At 33.5% G+C, this 18,947-nt stretch overlaps 1 protein-coding gene across 1 annotated transcript; it reads right to left on the bottom strand.

Moving 5' to 3' along the window:
* Positions 1–175: 175 nt before the first annotated feature.
* On the bottom strand, positions 176–18,892 carry ercc8 (excision repair cross-complementation group 8). Its single transcript, NM_001005984.1, is given in 12 exon segments — positions 176–442; positions 1,477–1,572; positions 1,715–1,912; positions 4,402–4,526; positions 6,561–6,664; positions 7,314–7,380; positions 8,659–8,727; positions 12,802–12,883; positions 16,137–16,260; positions 16,365–16,466; positions 16,815–16,910; positions 18,608–18,892. Coding segments are annotated over 12 exon segments (1,203 nt in total). The 5' UTR covers positions 18,685–18,892; the 3' UTR covers positions 176–379.
* Between the last annotated feature and the right edge of the window lie 55 nt (positions 18,893–18,947).

The following is an 18,947-nucleotide window of genomic DNA, read 5'->3' as shown; positions in this document are numbered from 1 at the left end:
CTCAAAGTGATTCTGTCAACATTTATCTACAATATTCAGAAGAACATATTTAAAACTCTTCAATGATCATGCCACAATTTATAAACAAACATTTTGCATAATCATCAGCATAGTTTTTACACTAAACCACTGATCAATTGTTCCTATCTAGGTGAAAAGTAAATGTACAAGTGAATCACAAGATGATGTAAAACTTTAATCCACATGCAAATCAGATGGTCACAAGCAATGAGAACAAATCTCCCACAAGTCTTTTTTTCTGTACATTGAGCTTATATGCACCTGCTGTGCCTCTGAATGCAATAAGAGCACTTTGACTTCTTTAATAATGTATAAAGTGGTGTATTTGGATATAAAAAAACATTCCTGGGTTGATCTGTCAGTCTTCGTCGCTGCTCCAGGCATCGGCAAAAGCAGGATTGATAGCAGCTTGCGTTCCACCCTGTTAAAATATGCATTTAGAAACATTTGATCATTAACTCTAGTGTTGTTTGAAATGAATATGTTTGATCTGCTGAAGCTAGAAAAGCTACAAAATTTAAATTACGGTGATTTAAGTTTATCTAAACGTGGCATGATTGTTGGCACCAGATGAGCTGGTCTGAATATTTTTAGAAATGTACTGATTTACAGGGATTTTCACACACAACCATCTCAAAGGTTTACGGACAATGGTCTAAACGGAAGAAAATATGCAGTGAGTGGCAGTGCTGTGGGTGAAAATGCCTTGTTGATGCCAGAAATCAGAGAAGAATGACCAGACTGCTTCAGCTAATAGATAGAGTAAACAGGATAGTGAACAGAAGATTAGAGGTCTTTATTGTCCACAAAGACTTGTGCTACTCCTGTCAGCTAAGATCAGGAAACTGAGACTATAATTCACACAGGCTCACTTCAATTTGACTTGAAAAAAGTTCGGCATTTAGCTGGTAACGTAGTGTTATTTATATGTGCAAGATTTTTTTGTTTTTTTTGTCAGACAAACTGGTAGAGCAGGATGTTAAACTCAAAACGCAAGCTAATCACAGCTATCTCACGTATACTATAGCTGAAAGCCACCGCATCTGAGTACATGCCTTAATGGCAATTGTGTTTGTCAAGTTTTCTGATCTTATCTGGTGGCTGTAGGACGTAAGCAAGGTGTGTTTACAGAAATTTAGATTTGCTTTCAGCCCCACCTAGCACAAAACCTGCAGATCTGTAAAGATTAATGCAGATGATTCATGAAGGCATTTTATTAGTAGCTGAGACACACAGTTAAGAGGGGAAAATGAAAATAGAAAATTATTATTTTTTTAATGTTGGGGTCATTTACAAAAATTCACCAAACTTCAAGATTAAAAAAGTGCTTTTTTTTCTGCTGTAAATACAGAGCATTTTTGCCGCATAAGTCAACAGGAGCGTTACCTGAATCAAACTCATTGTTTTTGAAATCCTAGTAAGTGTAAAATATATACAACATTGAATATGTTTTACCCGTTTCGTGTTGGTTTCTTCATCATCAACATCAGGCTGTCTTAACACTGGAACCCAGGCAAGTATGTTACAGTCTTTACCTCCACTGTACAGCTCCTAATTAAGCAGCCAGCAGATTTAGTCAACAATGAGTTAAGTCTCATGCTAACATTGAGGAAACTCTAAAGATACAGTTTTCCTTTCATGGCATAGTTTCACTTTTTTGTTTTTTTACTAAGCAAACCGCCATTAACATTACCTGATAATCAGGGTGGAACTCGCAGCAGTCCACATTATTATAATGTCCCCTTAACATAGTGATCAGCTCTCCAGAATGAAGCCCATACACCGCTACTGAGCTTCCACATGGCACAAACACAAACTCTGGACTGCAACCCCTTGATACGGTAAACTTCAGACCTTTGCGGCTCTCGTTCACGACCTTCCCATAGTTCACCTGTTGCAGAGAAATGAGGATTTCACAGTGGATTAGAAATGAAGATATAAAGTTACCGGTGCCGTTTTTGTTCTTTCAATTAGCGACTTCGTTTATTGTTTTCGTGTTCTTGTTCGCTAAGAGGTCTGACAGCATTCCATCTCACTGCTGGAGGAAAAATAAACTTTGACCCACAAAATGGCAAAGCAGCACTCATGTCAAAAGACTAATTGCTTCTGCGGCAGGAACCACATGTCATTTTTGCAGATAATCCTCACAAAAACTCTCTCAAACAGCCCTACACAATCCATAAAACTAAGGTAGATAAAACTGCCGGCTGTGGTGGCAGCATTTTACCATTAAAATACAGTTTACAAGAGAATTTAAATTTATGGTAAACTACCATAATTCATTAACACACCAACATTTTAAAGTATTACTATATAAAACTGTACCTTTCAAATACACAGACAAAAACACCACCAAAAGCAGATGGTGAAGAAAAAGATGAAGCAAAGCTCATAACAAACAGCTTTTCCACAAGCAGAGAAAAACACTAATATTTAGAATGAGGTGAGCATCATTCACACTACTGTTAAAAGTGCAGTAGGTACTGGTTAAAAGTCTCTTCAAATTCCAATAGTAATGATTCAAGTAAATGATCTAAATGTATTTTTATACTCTGGGTAAGGCATAAGTCTAAAAAATGTTCGTCCAATTAAAATTTGTCAGGGAGACAATTTAAAACGATACACAGAGCTCATCTCTCAAAAGCCAAACTTTCTAAAATGTATCCCAATGTTTCTGATATGTGCGATAAGGGTAAACTATCACCAGGTAACCTTAGTCATATGTTTGTATTTTGTCCCAAGTTGCAAAATTACTGGATTACTTTCTTTAAAATTGTTTCACATATTCTGGGGGTCAAGTTAGCTGTTTGCCCTTTAATCGCGATCTTTGGTGTTCCCTCCCAGTGTCAACCTTTAAACCGGTGACACGCTGACATTGTGGCTTTTGCATCTCTTCTCGATTGGCGCAGAATACTTTTGTCTTGGACCTCCCCAAAACCCCCCTTTATTTCATTATGGCTCAAAGATTTGGTCTTCTTTTTAAAACTTGAGAAAATTAAATACAATATCAGAGGTAGGGGAGAACATTTTTTTGAAAAATGGCAACAATGTATTGCATTCTTTAATCACTTAAAAACCTTAGATGTGGATTGAGTGAAGGTACATTTGTATGTATGTATATGGTTTGTTATTGTAATTTTTTTCTGTATTTGTATTTTATTTTATTTATTTATTATTATTTTGTTTATTTTATTTATATATTTATTCATTTGTAGATGTTGATTGTTTTATTTGGGGATTGTTTTGTGGATCGTTATAAAATGTAAAATGCTATTTGCAAGAATAAAAATTCCATGAAAAAAATAAAATAAAATTGTCAGGGTGTAATTCCCATAATTCTGATAAGTAACCCAAACTGTCTGTCAACAAGTGTAGATTTGTACATCAGCACCCGTTCACGCAGACAGATCCGCCGTTTGCGTGTGTTCATGTAAACACGAGAGAGTGACATTGGTATAAAACGCTAAATCAAAACTTTTTAAAATCCTAAATCTATATAGGAGTTACTTTTGCACGCTGGAATAAGGATGACACCATGGCTAAAGCATTTCTTCTAGACAGGTCATGTTATGTTATAAACTATTTTAGACACGCAAAGCTGATGTAGATTGTTTTGTTTTACGAATGCGGTATATGCATGGAAGAGTTGTTCAGCCACTGAAATCTTCCAGCAAAGATTGATGACTATTTTCAATTTCATAAAGTACCTTTTACAGCATCGATAATGTAGATTTCTATTTAGTTTAACAACACATCAGTAAACAGCGCTATTCCGCCTAGCCTGCTTTACGGAGATGAAGTTGGTTTTATATTCATATCACATTGGTTCATTTTTAAACAATGACAACCTGTGATGCACTCCCTATATTGTTTAACATGCTACTTTAAATATTCGGTCTGAAATAGAGTTTAAGTATGGCTTGTAACAAGTGTAAATCCTGCAGCCCGCCAGCCAAGCACTAAACATACAGTAGTCGCTTTAGGACAAAGACTGTGAGAGACTGAGACCAGCGATCTTGCATGCATGAAATATTGCACATTATGACAAGTTTTGCTTGCTACACAACAGAAAACATGCTAGATATAATACGGTTTTTTGTTTTGTTGTATGACATAATCTAGTGGGTTGTCTACTGTCATCTTTAAGATGTGCGTTCGTGTGTCAGGAGGCATGGCTTTGGATGGCAGGGAAGGGACTGTGTTTTTAAAGCTCTTATGCTAACAGGATATTTGGCAAATCACGTACTGCACCTTTAAACAAAGTTGGAGCAATGCACATTATACTAAAGTAATGGAATAAACAATATTTATCAGCATTATATGATAAATAATATTTGATACAGTTTTCACATACATAAATAAGAGTGAATTGCTACTCACTAATGTGTTTTCCCCAGTGCCGCTATTCCACAGACGCATGCGATCATCTGTCCCTGTAGTGAGGAGGTGGAGTCCATCAGCTGTGAAACACAACCCATTCACTCTTCCGTTGTGTGCTGTGTTCACTGTGGGGAAATCACGAATGAATATTTGATCGTGGATCACAAAACTAGTCCGAAAAGTCAATCTTTTGAAATTGAGATTTTTACATCATCTGAAAGCTGTGTGAATACGCTTTCCATTGGTGTACAGTTTCTTAGAATAGTATAATATATTTGATTTGATCTATTTATTTATTTATTTCCAACAGAAAATCATAAACAAAACAATTCTTTAAACAAAAATACATTTCAACATGGTCGAAATGGAGCGGCATGAGGCACAAGCTTATTATTTCCCCACCCCATTACCACATATATCATTCTTCTATCACTTCAACTCATTTCTTCTTTTACTTATCTCTTCTTTTTACATGATACATATGATCCTAACATGACATATATTTTATCCTTTTGGCATCTTTGACATATTATACTGTATGTTTGATTGCATTTATATATTTACATTTTATAACATAGAGCCAAAAAATACATAGTATTGCAAAAAGCTAAATTTCATCACACCTTTCTCTTTCTATTCTTTTTCAATCACCTCTATTAATCATTATATTCCTTTAATAATATAAATATGTATTTATTAATTTTATATATTCTTCCTTTTTATAGTAATTTAAGGTTCCCTGTTTGATGACAATAACTTTTTCTTCATTGTCGTAGACCTTTTTCAGCACAGTTTTGAAAACCTACTTCTATTTGTCTATTACCATACTTTTATTTATTTATTTATTTATTTTTAACTGGCTTATTTTTACCCTTACTTACCCCTAAACACAGATTTGGTTTATTGCCTTTTTTGGTTTGGAAATATGTTTTATGTGTATGTATTTATGTGTGTATGTGCATATGTATATATACATTTATTTTATTTTATTGTTTTTATTTGTTTTAGTATGTCCTTGTCATTACTCTTCAGTTTTTCCTTTTTATTCACACTATTGTTGTTATTGCTGGCACTATTATTCATACTATTATTTAACAACCTGTATATTGGTTATTACATGTATATCTATGCGCTTTGCTATATACTGATTGTCTACGGCATGTTTTTCTATTTTCGAAAAATACAAAATAAAAGAAAAATTTAATGGAGAAAAAAAGAAAAAAAATAATATTATGTATACAACTTTTTAATTGATTAATTTCCTGACTTTGTTTGGGAATCTGTTCCAGATTGTTCCATAATTTCACACCACTTACAGATGTACACAAATGTTTTTAGGTTGTCCTTGTTTTCAACCTCCTGCAATGTTGTTCTTCTCTCAGATTATTACCCTTGTCTTTCTTTTAAAAACTTTTGTATGCATTTCGGAAGTAGTTTATCCTAGCTTTAAACATAAATTGTGCTGTTTTCAATTTAACCAAATCATTGAACTTATGTATCTTCAATTTAAAAAATAAACAAATTCTATGCTGCAAAAACCCCACATTTTCTATCAGTTTAATGACTTTTTTGTGCATAGGGATCGTAAGTTAGATTAATATGTGTTCCTCCAAATTTCAATACAATAACTCATATATGGTAACATAAGTGTGTTATAAAACACATGCATTGATTTATTGTCCAGTTTATACACTATTGCGACAGTTTTTACTAATTTTGATATCACATTATTTATTCGCGGTTACCAAGAGACATGGTTGAGACATGAATATTTTATTATCTGAAATTTATAAAAATATAAATACAGCAAAAATCAAATGTCTAAATGAAATGTTTAGCAATGCACATAACTAAACACAAATTATGTTTTTATATATTTACCATAAACAATTTACAAAATGTTTTTTTAAAAATAGATCATTTTGACATGAGTTTGCATTAACACTACCCAAACAATTACTAAAATTAAAATGAAAATGACAAAAAAAAAATGTCCAAAACAATACAAGAGTTCTTTAGTAATATTTAGTCTAATGCTAATGCATTTTATAGAATACATATTCAATTCTTAAGAACAGCAATTGAAAAAAAAGGCAACATCTAAAGTTGAAGTCACAATGACCTTTATATAAACGGAAAAATACAAACTGTGATTTCACCTGCTTCAGACGAGGCCTTGGATTTATCTCCATTGTGCTGGTCCAAAGTAAAAAGACTCCCGGAGGCTCTTCTCACATCCCAGATGCGAACCCTACTGTCAGTGCTAATAGGGAAAATACATTACACAAGAGTTACTAGCAATAATACAAGATCAATATAAATAAATCTCTTATAAATGATTGGGTGAGATTTATAACTGGCCTTTAAACAAGTAACACCCTCTCAGTTCAATTATTATTAATACTTTCTCAATTAAACAATCAATTGTTTTTATGTTTTATAAAGTGCTAAAGAAATAAATGTGAATTATTCAGGAATTCGCATATAGTGAGATAACAAAAAAAGAGATGCTTGAAATTCCCTTGATAATCTTTTTTTGTGGCAGAATTCAGAGATTGTCAAGTGCTAATCTAATCTTGCAGAGAAAGACTGATGCACAATACATTCTTAATTGTTGTTCATTCAATAAGAACAGTTTCAAAAGTCCCTGATGGCTAATTAGCTCACTCTCATTCACTCTCAATATGTAAACAGAAAGTAAAGTTCTGAATCTGTTGAGGATCTGACCGCAATCATGCATATAAAACTACACATTGTGACTTAAATACATAACAAATAAAATCAGAATTTCAAATAACTGAAAAATCCTCAATGGATAAAAAGCAGCAACAGATAACATGATGTAACTGTTTTCGATGAAAAGGAAAGGTGAGAGAACTGACATTCATTCATGCAGGTGTTGATGTATTTACCTGGCAGTGGCCAGTATGTGTTCATATCGTGGAGACCATTTCACTGAGAGGATCTCGCCCCTGTGACCTGCCAGGAAAAACTCATTATAACTGACTTGAAATGCTGCATTATGTGCAATCCGCAAATTAGACTTAAAAAAATATTCAAGCAGGTGACTGATTTCAGCCATTTCTTTGTGTCTTTAATAATTTAGAAGGAGGGATTAATCAGATTCAGGAGTTTTTCGATTGGACAGAACATTTTAAGTGCATATCTGCTGATACTGGTAAACAGAGAGATACATTTTGAGTGTATCTTGTCTTCTAATGTGAAGTTTGGTATTTTGATGCGCACTAGATTATAGATAACCTTAAGACATGCTAGCCACCTTGTTCTGACTGCTGCAAAAAGAAAAAACAATCCTGAAACTATGGTTGGATCTATCTGCTCCAACTGATCTATCCTGGAGGCTCAATCTACTGGACATTATTAGTCTGGAATATACCACAGGCAAAATAAATGGTGCCAGTAAAAAAAAAAAAAACTGTACAATTTTGGTCAAATATGAGAGAGACTTTATCATTTATTTTTCAATCCTGGTTTTGTACTTATAATTAAAATATTACTGTTTTTATTTTATTGTACATATTTTGCTGGGTGGGTCTCAGGCTTTGTTCAAAATTAAAATGTTCAATAAAAAGAATTTAAAAAAAGACATACTAGCCACCAAAAAAAATAAATAACTAAATAAAGTGTTTCAGGGGGCTTTAGCTTGCTCTCAAAATGTTTGCATATACATCCATTCATAGGTTTGGGGTCAGCAATACCTGATATCTACTTAAATTAATATTTTCAAATTATTTTTGCTACTGTTTCAAATTACTGCTGTTGTTGTAAACTTTTAATTTATTAAAAATAAATATATGTTAAAAACAAACATCCATGCATATATCTAGGGTAAGATTTGATATCTACCAAATAATTATTTTAGAATTATTTTTGCTTCTCTTTCAAATAAGTTCTGTTGTTGTAAACTTTGTATTCATTTAAAACTGCTTAATAATACTCAGCAGCCCTGATAATATTTCCTGAGCAGCAAATCAGCCTTTTAGAATGATTTCTGAACAATCATGTAAAACCAAAGACTGCTGACAATTCAGATATTGCAATCGCAGAAACTGTAATACATTTAAGCATACGTACTAATGATCCATCATACACTGTGGCATCTGAGAAGGTCAGGTGGCAAAATAGCCAGGATTCAATAACTCATGCTTAAAACATTCAAGCTTTTGTTTTTTAAAAAGAGTACATTATCCCCCCCACCAGGGCTGTCTCCATTCAGAAACAACAGGCATTACTCACCCTGAAGGATGTGGATACGCGACCCAGACTTCAGATCACAAAGCTGCACTTTGGGGTCTTTGGTACCAACTGCCAACACAGAGCACAATAGAGCTGAGTGAGAAGAATAACACAACAGCTCAGACACACTGTTATTGTAAAAGCCCTGAACCCACAGTTAAGGGCAAAAACCATTAACATAGCTACTGTATATGTGTGTTCCTAATAGTACAAATTGCAAATAAATACTTTGTTACTTAGATTTGTCTAGTTTCTAGTATAAATATCTAAAAATTCTTAAATCAAGAAGCATTTTCTAGACAAACAAAAAAAATAATAATAATATGCCAAAATTAAGTGAGTTTTCCCTAAACCAAGCTAAATAATCTGCCAATGGGGTGAGCAAAATAATCTAGTTTGTCCTTTATACATACAGTATAATTATTTTTCTGAACCCATTAGTAGATTACTTTGCTTGTTTTAGGGAGAAACCCACTTAATTTTCACATTATATTGCTTAAAACAAATGTTTTTAAGTTATGTTTTTCTTATCAACAGAATGCTTCTTGATTTTCAATTTTTAGACATTTGGAAATATATTCTACATAAGAAAAGCATTTTTTTTTTTTTTTTTTTTGCAGTGAAGTATTTTGTAAGATTTATGTAACAGATGGTTAAAACTAATTAAATGTGATCTTTAAAGTCCTCTGATTGCACAATCGCTCTAATGCTTTGGACTGACCTACATAAACTGGTCATAAAATTTGAATCCAAGTCAAAATAAAAACAAATAAGTGTAAGTAATAAGGCTTAATCAAATACATGCTTTGATGATCTCCAGTAACTGGAGGCAGGAACTTGGTGTCAGCAAAATTAGAACCTGATTTTTTTAATAACATCAGAAATTTGGTTGCTTCTATTCTTTATTTCTTAAGATGTTTTTGGGTGCTAAATAGATAAATAAGAGGGCGGCACAGGGGCACAGTGGGTAGCACTGTCACCTCCAGGCAAGAAGGTCGCTGGTTCAAGACCCTGCTGGGTCTCTTGGCATTTCTGTGAGAATTTTGCATGTTTTCTCCATGATTGTATGGGTTTCCTCCGGGTGCTCCGGTTTCCCCCACAGTCCAAAGACATGCTCTACAAGTGAATTGGGTAAGCTAAATTGTCTGTAGTGTATAAGAGTCCTTCAGGTTGGGGGTTGAGCATTGGGCTAACAACCCACCTTTTAAAAATGAGATGTTACGAAACACCAACATGGTGAGGCTAAATACCAACTTTGATATAAACGGTCCTGGTAGTAAGTAAATAGATAAATAAATATATTTGTAATTTAAACTACTGTTTAAACTACTCAAATGGCTGTGTCTGTCTATGTAATACAGTGAAATTCTGCTAGCTTAGTATACCATATTTTATAATTATTTAAAAATATTAAGAAAATTTATTTTTAGAGGCGTCAAAGTGGCGTATTGGGTAGCACGATCACCTTACAGTAAGAAGGTCGCTGAGGTTTGAGCCTCAGATGGGCCAGTTGGGATTTCTGTGTGCAGTTTGCATGTTTAGCAAATGTTTGCGTGGGTTTCCTCCGGGTGCTCCGGTTTCCCCAATAGTCCAAAGACGTGGTACAGGTGAATTGGGTAAGCTAAGCTGTCCATAGTGTATATGTGTAAATGAGAGGATATGGGTGTTCCCCAGTAATGACTTGCAGCTGGAAGGGCATCTGTTGCGTAAAACATATGCTGGTTAAGTTGGCAGTTCATTCCTCTGTGGCGACCCCTGATTAATAAAAGGACTAAGCCGAAAAGAAAATGAATGAATGAGTATTATTAGGCTAATTTATATAAATATAAACAGTTAAATTTTTTTCTTTTAAAATATTTTCATAATGATGTTTAACAGATTAAGGAAATGTTCACAGTTTGCCTGATAATATTTTTTCTTCTGAAAAAGGTCTTATTTGTAATTAAATTTTTAATAAAAAAAAAAAAAAAACATTAAGGTCAAAATTATTAGCCCCTTTAAGCTATTTTTTTTCAATAGTCAACAGAACAAACATCGCCATGCAATAACTTGCCTAATTACCCTAACCTGCCTAGTTAACCTAATTAACATAGTTAAGCCTTTAAATATCACTTTATGCTGTATAGAAGTGTCTTGAAGAATATCTAGTCAAATATTGTTTACTGTCATCATGGCAAAGATAAAATAAAACCGTTATTAGAAATGAGTTATTAAAACTATTATGCTTAGAAAAGTGTTGAAAAAACCTTCTCTCCGTTAAACAGAAATTGGGGAAAAAAATAAACAGGGAGGAAAACAATTCTGACTTGAACTGTATATACTGGTTAACCAGATATATAAACTCAACATATAAATAATAAAGCATCACTGCCAACAATTATGCAAGGTGTCTGTTTATGTTGTTTATGAATAGAAATGAATGATGAGTCCACTGAAACTAATAGCTGGAAAAGAAAGAAAGTCACTTTCGACAAAAGGAGCACTGATGTGTTCATAACCTGTCCTTCCTGATTGAAGATAAGTGCCTGGATTCCTCACGTCTGGTATCTGCAGCAGGAAATGGTTTGCTGTCTCCCCATTAAACGATAAAGATGATTAAGATCCTCTACATTCTTTCACTTAAAACAAAAGAATACTCTAGCACCGATACCGGCTTCCACCTACAATACATTTCCCTCCTTTTAACCCTACATGTTTTAATTATTATCCCTCCTAATTATTATTTTTTCTTTTTCGAATATTTCCCAAATTATGTTTAACAGAGGAAGGAATTTTTCACAGTATTTTCTATAATATTTTTTCTTCTGGAGAAAGTCTTATTTGTATTAATTCAGCTGCAATAAAAGCAGTTTTTAATTTTTTAAAACCATTTTAAGGTTAAAATGATTAGCTCACTTAAACAATATGTTTTCTACAGAACAAAGAAAAAAAATGAAAAAACTGTACAAAAGCACGCACATCTCTCTTAATTGGGTGCTCAGCCAAAACCGCAAAAAGTGCAAATTAAATGTAAATCAAAGGCAGCAACACCAAGGCTCCAAAAATACAAATTTATTAAATTAAAAAGGCTGACACAGAGCGTGTAAGGTTTCGAGCCGCCGGCTCTTCATCAGACAATGTTTATCACAATCAGGTGCTTCCTTTTATACACTTCCGGATCACATGATCTCCTCTCGCATATATGCCAACATATACATACATGCACATGTATACACACACAATCGTTCATATATGCATATACATACATATGAATACGTATACACATTCACATATAGTCTATAGCTTTATTATTACAAATCAAATAACAAAAAATATATATAAATACATAAATAAACTATAATATTACATCACAAATTATAATAAAAAAAATAAATAAATAAGGAAAAAAAATATATATATATACCATGATACACCAGACTATACAACAAAATATAGCCAAAAAACCTTTAAACCAAACCCCTACTTAAACCTTCATTCATTCATTCATCATTCATTCATTCATTGTCTTTTCGGCTTAATCTCTTTATTAGTCAGGGCTACCACAGCGGAATAAACCGCCAACTCATCCCACACACTTCCCCGCAGCGGACGCCCCTCCAGCCGCAACTCATCTCTGGGATATTATTACATAATAAAGACTTATTCAAAAATGATTACAGAAAAGGACGAATGTCAAACTCCTCATTTAAACCTTTTGGAGACGAAACGTTACACGCTCTGTGTCAGCCTTTTTAATTTAATAAATTTGTATTTTTGGAGCCTTGGTGTTGCCGCCTTTGATTTACATTTAATTCTACAGAACAAACCAATGACTTATTACACTAAATTGCCTAATTAACCTAGTTAACCCTTTAAATGTCACTTTAAGCTGACTACTAGTGTCTTGAAAAATATCTAGTAAAATATTATTTACTGTCATCATGACAAACATAAAATAAATCAGTTATTAGAGAGATAAGTTATTTAAACTATTATGTTTAGAAATGTGTTAATGTGGGGAAAAATATACAGGGGGGCTAATAATTCAGATTTCCACTATATGGCAACTTCATTGACATTGATTACAATGAGTACTTCAATGAGTGATATTTCAAAATAAAAGCTTTCTTTTTCTAAAAGTGTAGAAAGTTTGGGTGAACAAACCTGCCACAAGGCTGTGCTTCCGGGCTATAGGAGACATGTGATGACAGTAGACATTGCCATCAAACTGGAACTCATCAGCTGGCTGAGAAAACAAACAAATTAATAAATACTACTACATTTATTTATTTTTGTACACTTTTATTTTATATTTCTAACGGAATAACACCTGAATCTAATGTCAAATAAAGAAAAATCAGAAAATACACAAATATACATGTTAGATGTGCTTTAAGGGGGCAATAAAAAGGTAATGAATGTTGCTTAGACACCATTCCTGTGTGTCAGTTACAATGCAAATACCAGACTCAGGGTCAGTAGATAAGTGGCGTTTGGCAACACAGAGGAGCCACTGTTTGAGCAGATTGGTGGTTCTACAATGAGACTGGGTGGGAATTAACTTTACTTTCTTTGCCACTTTTTAATGTACTGAACGTTGATGCAAATATGTAACTTGCCAATCGTTAGCCAGCAACTTAGGCATATTTAGGCATGTAGGTGTGGTTAAGATGATCAGATGAAGATCAAACAAGGCATCAGAATAAGGAAGAGGGTGATAATAGTAGCTTTGAATGTGGCATGATTGTTGGTGGCTGTATTTCTGATAACTGCTGAACACAATCAATACTGCACAACAGGAGGTTGGGGGGAAATGCTTTTTCAGATGAGTCTAAAATTCAGCTGCGACATTTGGATGGTAGACTAAGAATGTGGTGTAGACTCAGAAAAAGTCTAGGGAGATGTGATGCTTTTAACCCCACTCAAACTGAGCATTATTTACAGTTGGAGTCAGAATTATAAGCCCTCCTGAATTATTAACCCCCCTGTATATTTTTCCCTAATTTCTGTTAATTCATTTTCCTTTCGGCTTATTTTCTTTTCGGCCACAGTGGAATAAATTGTCAACATATCAAGCATATGTTTTATGCAACGGATGCTCTTCCAGCTGCAACCCATCTCTGGGAAACATCCATACACACTCATTCACACTCATTCACTACGGACAATTTAGCTTACCCAATTCACCTGTACCACATGTCTTTAGACTGTGGGGGAAACCGAAGCACCTGGAGGAAAACCCACGGGAACGCAGGGAAGAACATGCAAACTCCACACAGAAATGCCAACTGAGCCAGCCGAGGGTTAAACCAGCGACTTTCTTGCTGTTTAATGAATATATATATATATACAGTTAAAATCAGAAATATTCGCCCCCTTTGATTTTATTTATTTTTTCTTTTTTACATATTTCCCAAATGCTGTTTAACAAAGCAAGGACATTTTCACAGTATGTCTGATAATATTTTTTCTTCTGGAGAAAGTTTTATTTGTTTTATTTCGGCTACAAAAAAAGCAGTTTTAGTTTTAAAAAAAAAAACATTTTTGGGACAAAATTATTAGCCCATTTAAGCTAATTTTTGTTTCGATAGTCAACAGAACAAACCATCGTTATACAATAACTTGCCTAATTACCCTAACCTGCCTAGTTTACATTATTAACCTAGTTAAGCCTTTAAATGTCACTTTAAGCTGTATAGAATTGTCCTGAAAAATATCCAGTAAAATATTATTACCTGTCATCATGGCAACGATAAAATAAATAAGTTATTAGAGATGAGTTATTAAAAACTATTATGATTAGAAATGTGCTGAAACAATCTTCCCTCCGTTAAACAGAAATTGGGGGAAAAAAAGTGGCACTAATAATTCAGGGGGGCTAATAATTCTGACTTTAACTGTATATTTTTTTCCAACACATTTCTAAACATAATAGATTTAATAACTGATAACAAATTACAACTGCTTTTATTCTAGCCAAAATAAACAAACAAGACTTTCTTTAAAATAATAAAACATTAATAAGCTAAACTTAACCTAAATATAATTAGGGAAATATTTGAAACAATAGAAATTTCACAGAAGGGCGAATAATAGTTATTATTATTATTATTATTATTTATAAGGGGTTTTTCACCTTTAATTGGAAAGGACAGTAGAGATTTGCAGACAGGAAAGTAATGGGAGCAGAGAGAGGGGAAGGGTTGGCAAAGGACCTCGGACCGGGAATCAAACACGGGTCGCCGTGAGCACCATGATGCTATATGTCGGCACACTTAACCGCTAGGCTATTGGCGCTAACAGGAGGGCGAATAATTTTGACTTTAACTGTATGAGTAGTTGACAAAATACACAGTAAAAACACTTTTAAAAAGAATATATATATATATATATATATATATATATATATATATATATATATATATATATATATATATATATATATATATATATATATGTATATATATTTATATTTATATTTAAATAAATAAATATATGTACAGTTGAAATTATTAGCACTGTTTATTTTTTCCCCAATTTCTGTTTAACGGAGAGAAGACTTTTTCAACACATTTCTAAACATAATAGTTTAAATAACCTATCTTTAATAACTGGTTTATTTTATCTTTGCCATGATAACAGTAAATAATATTTGACTAGATATTTTTTAAGACACTTCTATACAGCTTAAAGTGACATTGAAAGACTTAACTAGGTTAATTAGGTTAACTAGGCAGGTTAGCTTAAAGGCTAATAGTTTTAATAATCAATAAATAAAAATAATAATGAAATCATTTTAAGGGGTAATCATTTTGACCTTAAAATGTTATTTAAACATTTTTAAACTGCTTTTATTCTAGTCGAAATAAAACAAATAAGACTTTCTCCAGGAGAAAAAAATATTATCAGGCATACTATGAAAATTTCCTTGCTCTGTTAAACATATTTTGGGAAATAGTTTAAAAAGAAAAAAATTCTAAGGGGGGCTAATAATTCTGACTTCAACTGTAGTTTGAAATCTAATGTTTGACCAAAAAAAAAAGTAATAATTAATAATAAATAAAAAGGTCAGTTATTTTATCAATTAATTCACTTTTCTTTTTTTTTTCTTTTTCTACATTTTTCCTTAACTGTGCATTAAATTAACAGAAGCACATTGTGGGACTCTTTCACGTGATTTTGAATGGGGAGCTTATGTGGCTTTGTCTGAGTTAAAAAATGGTGTCCTTTAACTAATTAGTTTCCGTGGACTTGTCCACGGAAGATTTATAGATGTTTTTTAGTAAGATTTTTAAATTTGTCTCAAAAATGTAAAAATACAATCAATACCAGCAGTTTTTATAACAAAAGGTCTCTGGAAAACAAATAAATGTTTAACCATTTACAACATTTTAAATGATAACAATGTTCGTTTTTGTCATGTGTGACAGTGAAAATGCAACGTCATGTCAACAACCCTTATGCATTGTGATGTGTTGTTGGATGAAGGACACACACACCTTCAGAGTTTCAGCATCCCAGACTTTCATGGTTTTGTCGAAAGAGCTGGATACAAACATACCGGTGTCATGTGGGTACCACTGCACTGTTTCCACGCTGAATTTATGCACATGTCGACTGGACCTTCACAAAGAAACAGATGTTAAAGTCACACAACCTGACAAAGCATTTAAATGAGAAAATGTCACACTGCCATCTAGTGTCGACTGGATCCCTTTGCTACAAACCTGCCCACAGTGCAGATTGCTTTGCAGGTGTATTGAGGCTTCTTGCTGTTGTTCTCTAAGTCATAAATCACAATTACGCCATCAGATCCGCCTGACAGCATACTGGAATGCAAAACAGGCTGGACGTTAACCACATGTATAGATATATTGCATCATAAATGTGCTATATAGCAGTGTTTCACAACCCTGTTCCTGGAGGCACACCAACAGTACATATTTTGAATGTCTCCCTTATCTGACAGGTTTTGGAGTCTCTTCTAATGTTCTGATGAGTTGATTCTGGTGTGTTTGATGAGGAAGAGGTTGAAAATGCTTATTGTTTGTTGTGCCTTTAGGAACAGGGTTGGGAAACACTGATAAATATAAAGCATAATTTAGTATTGAAAATATGTATAATAATGAAAATATGATTGCAGTGTTCTGCTATTCTTGACGGAGGAATATACTTACTATCTTCCATCAATAACCTCAATGTCAAGGGTGTTGATTCCATTGCCATGAATACGATCCACATCCCTGTTGTGGTTCAACTCAAGACTCAGCACCCTAAAGACACAAATTTGGGTAAAGTTTATTTCTCCTTAATAATACATTTTCAGAAAAGTATTTTTGGTAAATGTAAATAGCGAAAACATATTAGAAACAATGACTATTTACAACAGTACAACATTGCTCGCAGTCAATTAAATAGTGCTGATGTTGTTTTAAAGCATGGTGCGAATTATACATTGACGATCAGGGTGGTCATCTTTTTAGGTTAAGTTAATGTGTAATTCATGCTTCAGTGAATTCAATTCATCTATTTAGATAAATTACATCTGACACATTTTTAAGCATATTTAGGTTTTCTGTGTTGTGAGGGATATTTGGTGTATTCTGTCTTACAGTATCCTCTGATTAACTACTTTAGAAGTTACTGTAGGTCAAATCACACAAACTATACATTTAATTTGATTTTTTTTTAGGCTGTATGTAGAAACAAACATCTATTTAATGAGAACACCTACGATGTCTATCGGTGGTTGAATGATTATTTTCTACATGGTACGAACCGTTAAAGGGGTGTGATCAAAGTTTATTTATATTATTGATTGCTTTAATTATTAATATTTTTATTAAAATACAGATCGGAGGCAGCACAGTGGCGCAGTGGGTAGTGCTCTCGCCTCACAGTAAGAAGGTCGCTGGTTCGAGCCTTCGCTGGGTCAGTTGGCATTTCTGTGTGGAATTTGTATGTTCTTCCGTGTTGCCATGGGTTTCCTCCAGGTGGTCTGGTTTCCCCCACAAGACCAAATACATGCGAGAGGTAAATTGGGTAAGCTAAATTGTTCGTCGTGTATGTGTGTCAATGGAAGTGTACGGGTGTTTCCCAGTGATGGGTTGCAGCTGGAAGGGCATCCGCTGCGTGAAACGCTGGATAAGTTGCAGTTTCATTCCACTGTGGCGACCCCAGATTAATAAAGGGACTAAGCCAAAAATTGAATGAATGGATGGATGGATGGATGGATGGATGGATGGATGAATGAATGAATGAATGAATGAATGAATGAATGAATACAGATCAGAGCAAACTATTTCTCAGTAAAGGGCTGATCCCCCATACCTCTTGTTTGGACGTCCTTCAGGGGGGGATCAAGCATTAATTAATTAGAGGGGGTCAATCTCACCCAAACACTCCTGTAATTCGCACCCTGTTTCTAAAATCATATTTACATGCAATAGTAATTATCTGTTATTATTTACATTTCAGACTGAATATTTAAAGTGGCATAATAAACAGAATAAAGACAGAATGTGCAAATATAAAACCAAATTTACCCCAATAAGCTCCAGTATGTTAAAGGATAGTAAGTTTTGTCCATTTTTCTGTCAATTTTTGAAAAACTGGATGTGACATGAAATTTAAATTAAAGAATTACCAACAAAACACATGTTGGCCAAATAGTTCAAATAATGGCAAAATATTAAAGTAAGATTTATATATTGTAGTATTACAAAATGACGTAAAACAATATGAAGTTTTAAGAATAAGCTAAATGTGCATTATTACGATAGTAATATTTAAAAAGTTCTTGTATTGTGTAAGATATATATATATATTTTTTTAAAAGCGTTATTTGACTTTATTTCTCTTTAGTTTGCATTATTATAGTTGTCCTAGTGTACTCATTGCTTTATCTACAATCATAAACATTAAAAATAAATAAATAAACTGAAGAAATCATTGAAAATTATAGCATTACCTGCGTGTGGATTCTGCACGTCTCAGTCGAACTGGGTCGTCAAGCCCAGTTTGCCTTGCGTAAAGAAAACTTAACATTGTTTTAGAGACATTGGACTTGTGTTTCGTTTATTCATGTGTATGTTGATGACTCTCGTCAGAGTGAAATAACTGTAGCAGAGGTCTGTTTACAGCCTTTAACCCAAACATTTAAGTGGTGACTGTTCAGCCCGTAAAACCGCGTTTTTAAACTAAACAAATTCATCCTGCACAACACACTAAACGTATAAGCTCTATTTCAGTTTTTACAAATGATTGTTGTGCACTTTGTTGTGTAGAAAGCAGCCATGTTTTGACGTGCC

This window comes from Danio rerio, chromosome 8, assembly GCF_049306965.1.
Source record: "Danio rerio strain Tuebingen ecotype United States chromosome 8, GRCz12tu, whole genome shotgun sequence".
NCBI lineage: Eukaryota > Metazoa > Chordata > Actinopteri > Cypriniformes > Danionidae > Danio > Danio rerio.
This window is presented reverse-complemented; position numbering and strand designations above follow the sequence as displayed.